The sequence below is a fragment of the Triticum dicoccoides genome, chromosome 7A, assembly GCF_002162155.2.
Source record: "Triticum dicoccoides isolate Atlit2015 ecotype Zavitan chromosome 7A, WEW_v2.0, whole genome shotgun sequence".
In the NCBI taxonomy this organism is placed as follows: domain Eukaryota; kingdom Viridiplantae; phylum Streptophyta; class Magnoliopsida; order Poales; family Poaceae; genus Triticum; species Triticum dicoccoides.
This window is the reverse complement of record NC_041392.1, coordinates 84,711,279-84,726,918: the sequence shown is the minus strand read 5'-3', so window position 1 is coordinate 84,726,918 and position 15,640 is coordinate 84,711,279. Positions and strand designations below refer to the sequence as shown.

At 42.6% G+C, this 15,640-nt stretch overlaps 1 protein-coding gene across 1 annotated transcript; it reads right to left on the bottom strand.

Annotated features, from left to right (window-relative positions):
* Positions 1-14,525: 14,525 nt before the first annotated feature.
* On the bottom strand, positions 14,526-15,381 carry LOC119333160 (dirigent protein 5-like). The gene is made up of 2 exons (XM_037606161.1): positions 15,008-15,381; positions 14,526-14,784 (listed from the first exon to the last, which is right to left on the bottom strand). Exons 1-2 carry the CDS (start codon positions 15,379-15,381, stop codon positions 14,526-14,528), a joined length of 633 nt encoding a protein of 210 aa, XP_037462058.1.
* Between the last annotated feature and the right edge of the window lie 259 nt (positions 15,382-15,640).

Below are 15,640 nucleotides of genomic sequence, written 5' to 3'. Positions count from 1 at the left end.
TGAAGTCGAGGAGATGGAACCCGTAGGTGTTCATGATATCGCAGAAGAATTCAGAGAAAGGCGGGCAGAGCCCGCAGTAGAAGAACAAGGCGAAGAAAGGGTATCCGTTTGGGGCCTTCTTCCAAGCGGCGGCGGGAAGTACCTTCGTGCGCGGATGCGCTCGTGTCTCCGTCGACCAGAAGAGGTAGTAGTTCTCCCTCAGCTCCCTCGCGGCAAGCTTGGGGGGGAAGACTGCCCGCTCCTTTCGCAGCGCCGCAACCGTTGTGCCTCGGTCGACTTCACGACCTTCCCCTTGTCGGCTTTTGGAGCCACGGCGGAAGTGGTGGAGGAGGTCGACGGCGTTGGTGGTGCTGGTGGCGATGGGGGGCGGAGCGCTGCTCTCTTTCGGCTTTGGGAAGACGAGGGAGCGGCGGAGATTTTTGAGATTGGAACAGCAACGGGCAAATGGACGAACTACCCCTGTTTCCCCTGCTTATAAAGAGGGAGGGGGCGGACGTTCCGCATTTCTGAATAAAGAAACCACCCACGATCTCTCCCACGACGCTGCATTCAATGCGTGCCGTTCAGGAGGGCGCGGTGGATACGGAGAGAGATACGGCGTAACCTAGGCCGCGCGTGCCCGTGCCCTGTTTTGGGCCTGGCCCAACAACGCTGGCACCGTGTATGGCCCAGGCCCGGGGGCTCCTGTCGGTGTACTAGAGTAGGGGTACCCTAGTATCCCGAACTTGTGCACGGGTAGTCGCAGCATCCCGCGGCAAGGCTTGCCGGGTGACCGCCAAGGTCCTCCGTGGTTCCTTTGGAGCCATTCAAGAACAAAGTATCCAAACCAAGGCACCACAAGACCCCGGCAAGAGGAGCTTGCCGGGAAGGCCAACCAAGGCAAGGTGCTTAAGGAGACAAGACCCCGGCAAGAGGAGCTTGCCGGGAAGGCCACCCAAGGCATCTCAAGGAACTTGCCGCGGCGCGCCTCACGTCCCGGCAAGGCCCGGTGAGCGACAAGCTCCCGGACGCGACAAGACAACAACCACGGCAAGGCGCTTGCCGCGGCAAGCCACCACTCTGTGCCCGCGCTCCAGCACATCCACCAACGTGTCGCTCTGGGACCCTTCTAGGCGTGCGTGGCGGGAGGCTGTGCAGCCAGCGGTGCGCAGTGGCGAGCGGCGCTAACAAGATTGCCATCGTGGCGAGCGGTGGCGTCCCTGACGGTCCCTTTTGCACTATTTAGGCGACACAGACGGGCATTTAATGCCCTTGTCCCCTGCCGTCAGGGTTAGGTATGATACACTGTAGTAGGTAGCTGTACCTACCGCTGCACCTTTCCATTTTTATCCTTTGTCTCCGTTGCCACCTGTCGGTGACCCCTTGAGCATATAAAAGGAGGCCCATGTGCAACGTAGGGGGGGTTGGGAAAAAAGAGAACACTCAGGCTCGGTCTCGTTAGCCGCTGGTGTGTACTGTAGCACTCCGCGCTCCCGAGCAAGAACTCAATACAAACCACAAAGCAGGAGTAGGGTTTTACGCATCCGTGCGGCCCGAACCTGGGTAAACCACTCGTGTGCTTCGCCTCGATCCGCTCTTCGTGCGACCTCCGCCCCCGCCGAACCGAAAGGGACTCGGTCCGCCGGTCCCATAGGTGTTCGTGGATTAGTCCCCCGACAATCTCTTTGTTTCTTTTTATTTCTTTCTCTTTTCTTTTATTCACTTAAGATCATGGCAAAATAATCAAGCCCTTGACTCAACAATAATCTTTATTATATAGCTCACGGACTCGATTACATAGAAGAATTATAAAGGAAAACTAACGACTAGATCATACTAAGAACTTTTATTCTACTAGATCAACATATTACCAAAATGATCAAACTAAGAAAAACGGTAAAGATAAAGTGATGGTGATACAATACCGAGGCACTCCCCCAAGCTTGGCAGTTGCCAAGGGGAGTGCCCATACCAGATACTCAATTCTTCTTTGTTAGTGGAGACGGTGATGATTTTGTTGATGGCGTAGGCTTCTTCTTTAATTTGCGCTTGAGGACAGAATTTTGGTCCCTTAGGTCCTCGATCTCCTGCTCCAGGCTCAGTATCTTATTGCATAGTTCCTGCTTGTTTTCCTGCAAGAGGCGAAAAGGGATAAACTCGATCTTAGGTTTCTTTACCCTATCCGGGAGGCTTGACTTTTTGAACTCCACATGCATGTCCCTAGGTTGAGGTAGTGGGACTTCCATCTTCATCTGAGCTCGTCTCCTCCTTTCCCTTGGGTTCATAGTCCTCTTCTTCTTCTGTAGTCCAACCGCAATGCTCCACATCCCCATAGACCTTAGGATCTGCAAGGTAATCAGCCACATAGCTTTCTCCTTCCGAATCCTGGGACGACATGTTGCTCTGTCTGCAGCAGGACGGCTCAAAACAAAGACAAGATATATTTGCATGATACGGGAGTCAAAACCTCCGGGAGATTATATAATAAATTTTTACCGACCAAAATACGTGTCGTGTACGAAAACGGAGTCCGGAGAGCACACGAGGTGCCCACGAGGTAGGGGGGCGCGCCCTCCACCCTCATGGAGCCCTCGTGTCCTTCCCGGACTGCTACTTATTTTTCTATTTTTCTAAATATTCCAAAACGGAGAAATATTGCCTTAAAAACTGTTTTGGAGTTGGTTTACTTACCGTACCACATTCCTATTCCTTTTCGGAGTCTGAAACGTTCCGAAAAGTGTCCCTTATGTATTCCTTCAGGGTTACGGTTTCAATAATATTGGTTTCAACATTTATGGGATTACCTGAGATATAATGTTTGATTCTTTGACCGTTCACCACCTTCGGATTTGTGCCTTCGAAGTTGTTGATTTTTATGGCACCGAAATGATAGACCTCCTCGATAACGTAAGGACCTTCCCATTTAGAGAGAAGTTTTCCTGCAAAAAAAATCTTAAAGAGAGTTGTATAGCAATACATAATCACCTACATTAAACTCACGCTTTTGTATTCTTTTGTCATGCCATCTTTTAACCTTTTCTTTAAACAACTTGGCATTTTCATAGGCTTGGGTTCTCCATTCATCAAGTGAGCTAATATCAAATAACCTCTTCTCACCGGCAAGTTTGAAATCATAATTGAGTTCTTTAATAGCCCAATATGCTTTGTGTTCTAGTTCGAGAGGTAAGTGACATGCTTTTCCATAAACCATTTTATACGGAGACTTACCCATAGGATTTTTATATGCAGTTCTATAGGCCCATAATGCATCATCAAGTTTCTTGGACCAATTTTTTCTAGATCTATTAACAGTCTTTTGCAAAATTAATCTGAGCTCTCTATTACTCAATTCTACTTGACCGCTAGACTGAGGATGATAAGGAGATGCAATTCTATGATTAACATCATATTTAGCTAGCATTTTACGGAAAGCACCATGAATAAAATGTGAACCACCATTAGTCATTTAATATCTAGGGACTCCAAATCTTGGAAAAATAACTTCTTTAAGCATTTTAATAGAAGTTTTATGATCAGCACTACTAGTTGGAATAGCTTCTATCCACTTAGTAACATAATCAACAGCAACTAAAATATGTGTATATCCATTAAAGGAAGGAAAGGGTCCCATATAGTCAAAGCCCCAAACATCAAATGGTTCAATAACGAGTGAATAGTTCATAGGCATTTCTTGACGTCTACTAATATTACCAATTCTTTGACATTCATCACAAGATAAGACAAACTTACGGGCATCCTTTAAGAGAGTAGGCCAATAAAAACCAGATTGCAATACCTTATGTGCAGTTCTCTCTCCAGCATGGTGTCCTCCATAAGCTTCAAAGTGACACTTGCGTAGGATCTGTTCCTGTTCATGCTCAAGTACACAACGTCTAATAACACCATCTACTCCTTCTTTATAAAGATGTGGGTCATCCCAAAAGTAATGCCTCAAATCATAGAAGAAAATTTTCTTTTGCTGGTATGTGAAACTAGGTGGCATAAACTTAGCAACAATGTAATTAGCATAATTAGCATACCATGGAGCAGTATGAGAAGCATTTATGACATTTAATTGCTCATCAGGAAAGCTATCATCAATAGGTAGTGGGTCATCAAGCACATTTTCTAACCTAGACAAGTTGTCTGCAACGGGGTTCTCAGCTCCCTTTCTATCAACAATATGTAAGTCAAATTCTTGTAGCAAGAGAACCCATCTAATAAGTCTAGGTTTAGCATCTTTCTTTTTCATGAGATATTTAATAGCAACATGATCAGTGTGAATAGTTACTTTAGAATCAACAATATAAGGTCTGAACTTATCACAAGCAAATACAACTGCTAAAAATTCTTTTTCAGTAGTAGCATAATTTCTTTGAGCATTGTCTAGGGTTTTACTAGCATATTTAATAACATTTAATTTCTTATCAACTCTTTGTCCTAGAACAACACCTACAACATAATCACTAGCATCACACATAATTTCAACGGGTAAATTCCAATCAGGTGGCTGAACAATAGGTGTAGAGATCAATGCTTTCTTAAGTATTTCAAATGCTTCTACACAATCATCATCAAAAACAAATCGTATATCTTTTTGTAATAAATTAGTCAGAGGCCGAGAAATTTTTTGAGAAGTCCTTAATGAACCTCCTATAAAATCCGGCATGACCAAGGAAACTCCTTGTACCTTTGATGTCCTTGGGACATGGCATCTTTTCAATAGCATCAACCTTGGCTTTATCAACTTCAATACCTCTTTCAGAAACTTTGTGCCCCAAGACAATACCTTCATTAACCATAAAGTGGCACTTTTCCCAATTCAAGACAAGATTAGTTTCTTCACATCTTTGCAAAACTCGATCAAGGTTGCTCAAGCAATCATCAAAAGAAGATCCATAGACGGAGAAATCGTCCATGAAAACCTCACAAATCTTTTCACAAAATTCAGAGAATATAGCCATCATGCATCTTTGAAAGGTAGCAGGTGCATTACATAGACCAAAAGGCATACGTCTATAAGCAAAAGTACCAAAAGGGCAAGTAAAAGTAGTCTTTGATTGACCTTTGGCTGACACAAGTATTTGAGAGAAACCAGAATAACCATCTAGAAAGCAAAAATGTGTATGTTTGGATAATCTTTCTAGCATTTGATCAATAAAAGGTAAGGGGTAATGATCCTTTTTAGTTGCCTTATTTAATTTACGGAAATCAATTACCATCCTATAATCTGTAATAATTCTTTGAGGAATCAATTCATCTTTATCATTAGGAACGACAGTAATACCTCCCTTCTTAGAGACACAATGGACATGACTTACCCACTGACTATCAGCAACGGGATAGATTATACCTGCCTCAAGGAGCTTTAGTATTTCCTTTCTTACCACTTCTTTCATTTTAGGATTCAGCCGTCGTTGATGATCACGAACTGGTTTAGCATCTTCTTCCAAATTTATTTTATGTTGACATAGAGTGGGACTAATGCCCTTAAAATCATCAAGAGTATACCCAATAGCAGCACGGTGCTTCTTCAGAGTTTTCAATAATCTCTCTTCCTCATGCTCTGAAAGGTTAGCACTAATAATAACATGATATATCTTTTTCTCATCAAGATAAGCATATTTAAGAGTATCAGGTAACGATTTAAGCTCAAACACGGGATCACCCTTGGGTGGAGGAGGATCCCCTAGGATTTCAACAGGTAAATTGTTTTTCAAAATAGGTTCCTGTTTAAAGAATACTTCATCTATTTCCCTTCTTTCATTCATAAACATATCATTTTCATGGTCTAGCAAATAATGTTCTAAGGGATCACTAGGAGGCACGGCAATAGAAGCAAGACCAATAATTTCGTCCTTACTAGGTAATTCTTCTTCACGGTGTTGTCTACTAAATTTAGAGAAATTAAATTCTTGAGTCATATCATCTAAACCGATAGTAACAACATCCCTTTTGCAATCTATGGTAGCATTAACAATGTTTAAGAAGGGTCTACCAAATATAATGGGACAAAAGCTATCTTGTGGGGAACCAAGAACAAGAAAATCACCAAGATATTTAGTTTTCCCACACAAGACTTTAACATCTCTAATAATTCCCATTGGTGAAATAGTATCTCTATTGGCAAGTTTAATTGTGACATCAATATCTTCTATTTCAGCAGGTGCAATATCATGCATACTTTCTTTGTATAAGGAATGAGGTATTGCGCTAGCACTAGCACCCATATCACATAAGACATGATAACAATGATCTCCTATTTTAACAGAAATAACAGGCATGCCTACCACAGGTCTAGGTTTATCTTTAGCACAAGGTTTAGCAATTCTAGCAGTTTCATCACAGAAATAAATAACATGCCCATCAATATTATCAGACAAGAGATCTTTAACAATAGTAATATTAGGTTCAACTTTAACTTGCTCAGAAGGTGTATATGTTTTAATATTGCTTTTACGAACCACAGTTGAAGCTTTAGCATGATGCTTTATCCTAACAGGGAAAGGTGGTTTCTCAACATAAGCAGTAGGAACAATAGGATCATTATAAGTGACAATCTTTTCTTCAACTTTAATAGGTGTAGCTACTTTTACTTCTATGGGAGGATGATATTTAAACCACTTCTCCTTGGGGAGATCAACATAAGTAGCAAAAGATTCACAGAAAGAAGCTACTATCTCAGAGTCAAGTCCATATTTAGTGCTGAATTTACGGAAAACATCGGTATCCGTAAAGGATTTAACACAATCAAAACTAGGTGTCATACCTGACTCCTTACCTTTGTCGAGGTCCCAATCTTCAGAGTTGCATTTAATTCTTTCCAATAAATCCCATTTGAATTCAATAGTATTCATCATAAAAGAGCCAGCACAAGAAGTATCAAGCATGGTGCGATTGCTATCAGAAAGCCGAGTATAATTTTTTTGAATAATCATTTCTCTTGAGAGCTCATGATTGGGGCATGAATATAACATTGATTTAAGCCTCCCCCAAGCTTGAGCGATGCTTTCTCCTTCGCGAGGCCAAAAATTATATATATAATTGCAATCACGATGAACAAGAAGCATAGGATAAAACTTCTGATGAAAGTCCAATTTTGATCGTTTGTAATTCCAAGACCCCATATCATCACATAGCCTATACCATGTCGATGCATCTCCCTTCAAAGATAAAGGGAAGACCTTCCTCTTAACAACATCTCCGGGTACACATGCAAGCTTAAATAATCCACAAACTTCATCCACATATATTAGATGCTCATCAGGATGTTTTGTTCCATCTCCTAAAAAAGGATTAGCTAGCAGTTTTTCTATCATACCCGAAGGAATTTCAAAGCAGACATTTTCATTTTCAGTAGGTTCAGTAGGTTGAGGAGCAACTCTTTGCTCTACTGGTCGGGGTGAAGATACCCCGAACAAGACCCTCAGAGTATTACTTTCCATAGTAACAAGTGACAGTAAATTTCCGCACACTATATAAATTTTTTCCTTACCAAATTCCACCTACCAAAGGCGCTTCACTCCCCGGCAACGGCGCCAGAAAGGGGTCTTGATGACCCACAAGTATAGGGGATCTATCGTAGTCCTTTCGATAAGTAAGAGTGTCGAACCCAACGAGGAGCAGAAGGAAATGATAAGCGGTTTCCAGCAAGGTATTCTCTGCAAGTACTGAAATAAGTGGTAACAGATAGTTTTTTGATAGGATAATTTGTAACGAGCAACAAGTAACAAAAGTAAATAAAGTGCAGCAAGGTGTCCCAATCCTTTTTGTAGCAAAGGAAAAGCCTGGACAAACTCTTATATAGAGAAAAGCGCTCCCGAGGACACATGGGAATATCGTCAAGCTAGTTTTCATCACGCTCATATGATTCGCGTTCGGTACTTTGATAATTTGGTATGTGGGTGGACTGGTGCTTGGGTACTTTCCTTACTTGGACAAGCATCCCACGTATGATTAACCTCTATTGCAAGCATCCGCAACTACAACAAAAGTATTAAGGTAAACCTAACCATAGCATGAAACATATGGATCCAAATCAGCCCCTTACGAAGCAATGCATAAACTAGGGTTTAAGCTTCTGTCACTCTAGCAACCCATCATCTACTTATTACTCCCCAATGCCTTCCTCTAGGCCCAAACAATGGTGAAGTGTCATGTAGTCGACGTTCACATAACACTACTAGAGGAGAGACAACATAAATCTCATCAAAATATCGAACGAATACCAAATTCACATGACTACTAATAGCAAGACTTCTCCCATGTCCCCAGGAACAAAAGTAACTACTCACAAAGCATAAACATGTTCATAATCAGAGGGGAATATAGGATCTGAACATATGATCTTCCACCAATTAAACCAACTAGCATCAACTACAAGGAGTAATTAACACTACTAGCAACCTGCTAGCACCAATCCCGAACTTGGAGACAAGAATTGGATACAAGAGATGAACTAGGGTTTTGAAAGGAGATGGTGCTAATGAAGATGTTGATGGAGATTGCCCTCTCCCGATGAGAGGAGCGTTGGTGATGATGATAGCGATGATTTCCCCCTCCAGGAGGGAAGTTTCCCCGGCAGAACAGCTATGCCAGAGCCCTAGATTGGATCCGCCAAGGTTCCGCCTCGTGGCGGCGGAGTTTCATTCGAGAAGATGGCTTATCATTTTTTTCCATCGAAAGACTTCATATAGCAGAAGATGGCCACCAGAGGGCCACCAGGGGTCCCACGAGGTAGGGGGCGCGCCTAGGGGGGTAGGGCGCGCCCCCACCCTCGTGGGCAGGGTGTGGCCCCCTGGTGAATTTCTTCCGTTGAGTATTTTTTATATATTCTGAAAACGTCTTCCGTGAAGTTTCAGGACTTTTGGAGCTGTGCAGAATAGGTCTTTAATATTTGCTCCTTTTCCAGCCCAGAATCCCAGCTGCCGGCATTCTCCCTCTTTATGTAAACCTTGTAAAATAAGAGAGAATAGGCATAAGTATTGTGACATAATGTGTAATAACAGCCCATAATGCAATAAATATCAATATAAAAGCATGATGCAAAATGGACGTATCATAACTCGAGGGCGAGTTCCAAACAATCAGGGAAGAATGATGAGGAACACTAGATGAGAAGAAGGAAAACACATGCCAGATCTGTTTGGCTACTTCTAGATGCTTCCAGTCTAGTGTAGTATTTCTTTCCTTTTCTTTTCTATCCTACCTACTGTTTTCTAGAGTCTTCTAGTTGTGAGTAGCTATGAGTATAATGGTGAAACTTACATAATGTTTTCTAGAGTATTCCAGCTATAAGTAGAAGTATGTGAAGGCTTCCCAAAGCCCTATAAATAGAGGTCCTCACCTCTACTTTGTAGGCAGACTATGTACCCCTACCTATAATAGAACATGTTGTTCTTATCTAAGATCTTGGAGTAGATCTTCTGCCCTAGGAGTTCTGGATTGAACCCTTGCTGTCCTATCAGCCTACATTCGCCTCTAGAGCGATATCTAGCGCAGTACGTTGAAGCTGTTTCTTCAACACTTGTGGTGTACACATTGTAGCAGCAAGATGGAGTTGCTCCTTCACAACCTTTGTGCTGCTTCAACTAGTCCTTAGATTTTCACCTTAAGAGGTAAGACTTTGAATTGCACCTGTGTTGTCAACCCCACTTGCATATCGCTGCTACAAAATCGGAAACTCCAAGCAAGTTCCTCATCGCCACAAAGGCTCCAATCACCACTACTAGTCCCCCGATCTCGGCTTCCATGACATTCTTTGCCTCTGACTTCACCATGAAACTAAACATATCCCATGATGACAACATATAGCATAGCTTCGCACCGCTCCCTCCTTAACGAAGAACCAGTGGGAACGAACGAATCCCACCTGATCCAGCAATCTCCAGGCATAACACGCCCATGAGAGTTCGCCGGCGGAGCCTTTCGGAACCCGACAATCCGACCAGATCAAGGAGGACAGGCGTCAGGCAGATCTTCGTCTTGTCACTCGATGAACCCTAGGACCGCCCCTTTAATTCAGGCCGAGTCCAAAGCCCCCATGCCACCACGTCATCCTGGATCAGATCGGAGGGATCAGCTAGCACCTGCACCTCGACGCGAGGACGCCCATCGAGCTTGCCATATGGAGGTCAGACGACGACCAAGGGATGCAAGGATCTGGCGCCGCATCGGGAGCACATCCACACCCCTGCTGGGATTCATAGCCAACGCCATGCCGTCGCGCGCCATGGAGGAGCATGCCACGCACCACCGCACTGCCTGAGCACATCCACGCATGGACAAGCACCAACGACATGGCCGGCCGCCGCCTCAGCCTTGAATCCGAGGGGGAAAACGCCACGCCACGAGAGAGAGCTCGCCCCGCCGCCGCCGTCCGCGGCATGGGCTTAGCCCGGTCGCCTCCTTCGGCGACCGTGAGGGGGGCTTGCGGTGGCCGACGGCTGGGGCTCCCCCGTGTCACCCGTGAGAGAGACGCAGGGGTTGGGGCGACTAGTATCATTACCTATGTCATAAATTACCTGTCTTAGTTTTTTCTAGATACGGATGTATCTAGACATGATACATCTGTATCTAGACAAATTCAAGACAAATAATTCGGGACGGAGTATTAATCAAGTTTGTCGGCATGTTGTGTTTGTTACAAATTTTGCAGTGCACTTGCGAACCGAGCTAGGTTCCTTGTGGTTGAACCAAGTCCTAGACTTAGTTTTTATTTTTCAAAATTATTGTAGGCTTCCCGACGCTATTCTTTTAGTGATATGATACTTGCTCACAAGCTGGGGGCAGTACATATTTGCTGAGATTTAGATGGATCAACCTTCCCGCTTCCGTGTACATCGCCTTGGTTTGGCTGGGATTCATGGCAATGAAACGTCAAACATCGCATTGGTAAGTGCACAGAATGGAGAAAGATGGCATGTGACGTTGTAGGTTACTTTTTTTAGCACCGTTATAGGTTGGTTTATTAGTCCACTTCGTATTTTGTGTCAAATTTTAATTAAAGATTTTACTAGCAAAATATTAATGCATGTCACGAAAAATTATATTGTTGGGTTAGGCTAGTTGTAATGGGAGTATCATAGGTAGTATCGTGCATGCCAACTAGGCAAATTTAATGATGTGTCATAGAATTAAATGAAGAAAAAGAGGGTTGAGTATCATATCATGATACCGTATCATATTAAATGTTGTGCTACTATGTGTCATGCATGCTAATAAATGAAGTCATCTATAATACTAACATATGATACTATGCACTACATATATAGTATCATACACTAGTATCATATGCATGATACTAGTATATGATACTTTCCATTACGACCAGCCTTAGTATTTGAGTATAGTTTTCGATAATATTATCTTTGCTATGTATAATTTATATTTTATTAGTTAAAATCTGATCAAAATAACCAAAATGGGGGTAGTCAGGGGCGGAATTGGGCCTGAGGTAACTGGGGCTATAGCCCCAGGCGTGGCCCAACTAGCTCTATCCATCCAATACGATTTTCGAAATCACTAACAGAGGAGTACTTGTTGCAAAGATCACTCCAATTTTTCTAGTTGCGACAAGTGGCGCATATGCAGCATGCCACATATCACAACCAGCGAGTTTTTCCTTTCTTCATAGATTCGTTTATTCAAAATGTTTTATCTCTCAAACCGTGCGTCCAAATCTCGAACCGCTTTCACCGTTGGATTCCTCGCGTTGAGATCTTCAAAACTAGATCCCATATTGATAGGTTTTGACGAAATTTTTTTCACAAAAAAACCAGACAAAAAAACCGAACTGGGAGCACGGTTTTTTTCCTTTCCGAAAGAGGCACACCCGTGCCTCTCACGAAATCACAACCGTGCCTCTCACGGAAGCAAAACCGTGACTCTCGGGAAGGAAAAAAAGAAAATGTATTTTTTTCCGTTTCCGAGGAGGCACGGCCGTGACTCTCGTGAAAGCACAACCGTGCCTCTTGCGGAAGCAAAACCGTGACTCGTGAAAGGAAAAAAAACAGAAAACGCGTTTTTTTCCTTTCTGAGAGGCACGTCCGTGGCTCTCTCGAAAGCACACCCGTACCTCTCGTGGAAGCAAAACCATAACTCTCGCGAAAGCAAAAAATAAATAAATAGAAAACACGTTTTTTTCGTTTTTGAGAGGTACGGCCGTGACTCTCGCGAAAACAAAATCGTGCCTCTCGCGGAAGCAAAACCGTGACTCTCGCGAAAGGAAAAAAAGAAAACACGTCTTTTTGTGCAAATAAACATTTTGTTGAAATATTTTATTGAAAAGCTAAGGAAGACCGGTGAAAAACCAAAACGTTGAAAAAACCCATTTAAAAAGCCGAAAACGCGTGCGAAGAAAAAACAAAATCCGAAGGAAACGTCCAGAGCGCGACACATGGCAAATGGTTAAGAGCGCGTCAAGTGGCGCTGATCGTTGCAGGGCTCCCGAAGGAGCACTCGTTAACTAGTTGCTCCCACGATTTTTTGTGAGATCTGTAGCCTTGCAGAGGCCAAGCCCCATGCGTACTAACCCAGCTCCAGCCTCATGCGTCAGCCTAGTCTGCCCAGATAGCTTCTCAGCCCAATTAGGCTCGCAAAACGCTCGGTGGTGAGTTCGATCGCTAGTGTTTCTGTTTTCTTTAGGGTCGTTCATTCCCACACCGACCCGCCTCAGGCGTTTCCTGCTCGACAACTCGCCACTCGTCGAATCATCTCACTTTGAAATCTTGGATCATCTAAGGTCGTTGGAGCAGACCCTTCCACCCCTCCTATTTCTACTCCCATTCTGCTCTTTCTCAACAACTGGTTGGACGGGTAAATTGCATAATCTCCTGTTTGTTGTATAAAAAATCTAACATTTCGCCTAATTCCTTTGTACCAGTCGAAATAAATGAGTTGTTGATGGTAAATTAAATTATGTTAGTCAACTTTATTTCATTTCTATTCATTGAGAGGGAAAAAAGGAATCCAAGATGTGTGTTCTTAAGCATTTTTTAACGTATTTTTTCACCATTGATATTTGGCATTATAGCTGCTTAGTTTTAGCTCTAGGCTCTGAGAAATCCTGGCTCGGCCTCCGGGGGTAGTACTAGGTTGTGTTGGGCTCTGGCCTCAACTGTGGGTTTCATAAGTGAACAACATGCATGTAGCCATGTATGTATAATCGTTTTTCCCATCAAATCATTGGTAATCACCTGAATACAGGTCAATACCTACGGCCCTCCCTTGTTCAAGTCCATGTGGTGCCCTGATCCTTGTGATTAACGGCCTCACTTCTTTAATACCAGCCGTTATTCCTTTCAATACATTGATGCACGAGGCTTTAGCATACTCCTGGAAAGAGTACATGGCATGTATATGCATCTGTTCATGCTACCAAATAACATGGTTATCGTTTTATGTGCATATATAGATGCATATTTCTAGTTCATGCCCAAAAAAGTGACGATAAAAGTGATTGCATGACCTCATGGCTGTCTGGGAGATATCTTCGCTGGCAGAAATATTGGGTCGCTTATTAGGGCCCTTGAAGTAAAATGCTTCTGGGATAGACATTGTTAAATGTATGAATGATAGTTGTCTTGTGTCCCTTGATTTATTACCCTTTATGTATTCATATATTATATATTTATATGGCGGTGGCATGATTATACACATAATACAATTCTTTGGGGATAACAGTTTCTCAAACAAACAAGCTTCACTATTTTGCAAAGCATATCCAAAACATTACATAGACACCAACAAACAGATGGGTTGACATGGATTAAGGACTGGACATCCACCATGCTATAAACCCACATCTTATTTTGAATGAAATATAGAAAGAGGGTATGCTAATGCATACTCTCGTGACACAAGCGGACCACATTAATGATCCATCACGCCGCAAGAAACTGTGCAAATACATTGTTTGCATCAAATTCCTCACGTCGGCTTTATTTTTCAACAAACGAGCTGCGCCTCAAGCCTGTAGAAAAATAAGTGAAAACATGGCTTGTGTCATGTCATGTGTGCGTACATAAAGCTTTGTTACTTGATATGCAACCCACTACAGATTAAATGTGTAAAAAATGCATTTGGGTTAGTTCAACATGGCTAATCTTCTATATCTAAATAGCTAGCGTCGAATAACCAATAAATTTCTCTCAACATGCAAGCATGTCACATCAGCATGGATTATACAATGGAAAAGGTCAACCTTAGCATGCAATCATGCATAGGATAAACCCACCTCAACGTGCAAACATGCATGTGAATTTTCATTATATTATGGTGGATCTATTTTTTTATTATTTACAAATATACAATAATCAGACACAATTAATCATATGTATTTTCAATTTTAGTTCTCATATTATTTACCCCAAATATTCAGCCTCCCCATATTAAATCTCAGTGATATATATTGCAGAACATACCCACAACAAAGTGCATGGTATCATCTAGTGTTGTTGAAAATAGAATGTGACATAATGCATTTGCATTGCATATGCACAAATTTCTTAATTTATTGCATTTTTAGTAGGGTGCTCTCTAATGTCCTATTGTTTCCCTTCAAAAAGTAGAACATTACAATTTGGATACAAACTTTTGAGAATTATTCTTACAGGTTGCGGATTCGTGTAGCGTACACGGATATTAAGTTCTTTAATACCATCTTCCCAAGTAGAGGCTGGATGATTTGTGAAACTTATTATACCCTGTGCCATAATGAATTGACCAGTCCCACCAACAATGGACCACTGGCCACTTTCCAAACCCGCTGTTATGCCAATCACCTGAAGGGTAGACCCTGCAAACCTGTTTCATGTGCAAAATAGCAAGTTCCGCCAGCAGGTTAGAAGTGCATGCAGCTTTGAACAAATGCACATCTATTAATATGTGTATGTACACCAGTAACTTGTGTAAAATTCTTAGCTACAAATATAGTAGAGGCAAGCGCATAACTTCAATGTCGCGGGCGAAAGAACTCACGAAACACATATTGAGATATTCAAAAATAATGAAATAGAGAACATATTACCTTCCTTGCTCAAACTCTATGTTATGAGTCATGTACCATCTATTATCCTTGGTTAAACCAGCCTGGACATGCACGCCTTGTGCACGTGCAACAACTGTATCTTTGGAATTTGTTGTCTCGGTAAGAGTCCAGTCATGAACTATCGTCGTCCCAAACCCAAAAGGAAAACTTGTTTGGAGCAAGGTTTCCTCATTGTGGTTTGGCTGGTTTGGTCCATCGACGAATTGGTGCAAGAACAAGTGCAAGTTAACTTCGGTCATACAAGGGATCTGACACCCCTGAAGAGGTACAGTCCCGTTGTAGGGGATAGAAGCGGCCTGGATTTGAGGTAGCACTATGAGAAGACAAACAAAGACACCGAATGGACTAGCCATGGTCATAATTGTTAGCAAGAAGGGGAAAAGAGAGCTCAGTGAGCTAGTAGAATGGTGGGAAGCTGTGTCTCCCTGTGTTTTGTAAGAGAATAAGAGGGTAGAGGTGTCCTATATATAGAAAGCTTGGAGTGCTAGTGCCCACCTTGGATGACTTTGTTTTAGACGTTTTCAGATTGGCATTCAACACCCTATGCAACTAGGACTTGAAATCTAACCAAGGGATGAATAGGTTTGCCTATCGATGGCTCACAAGTCCACA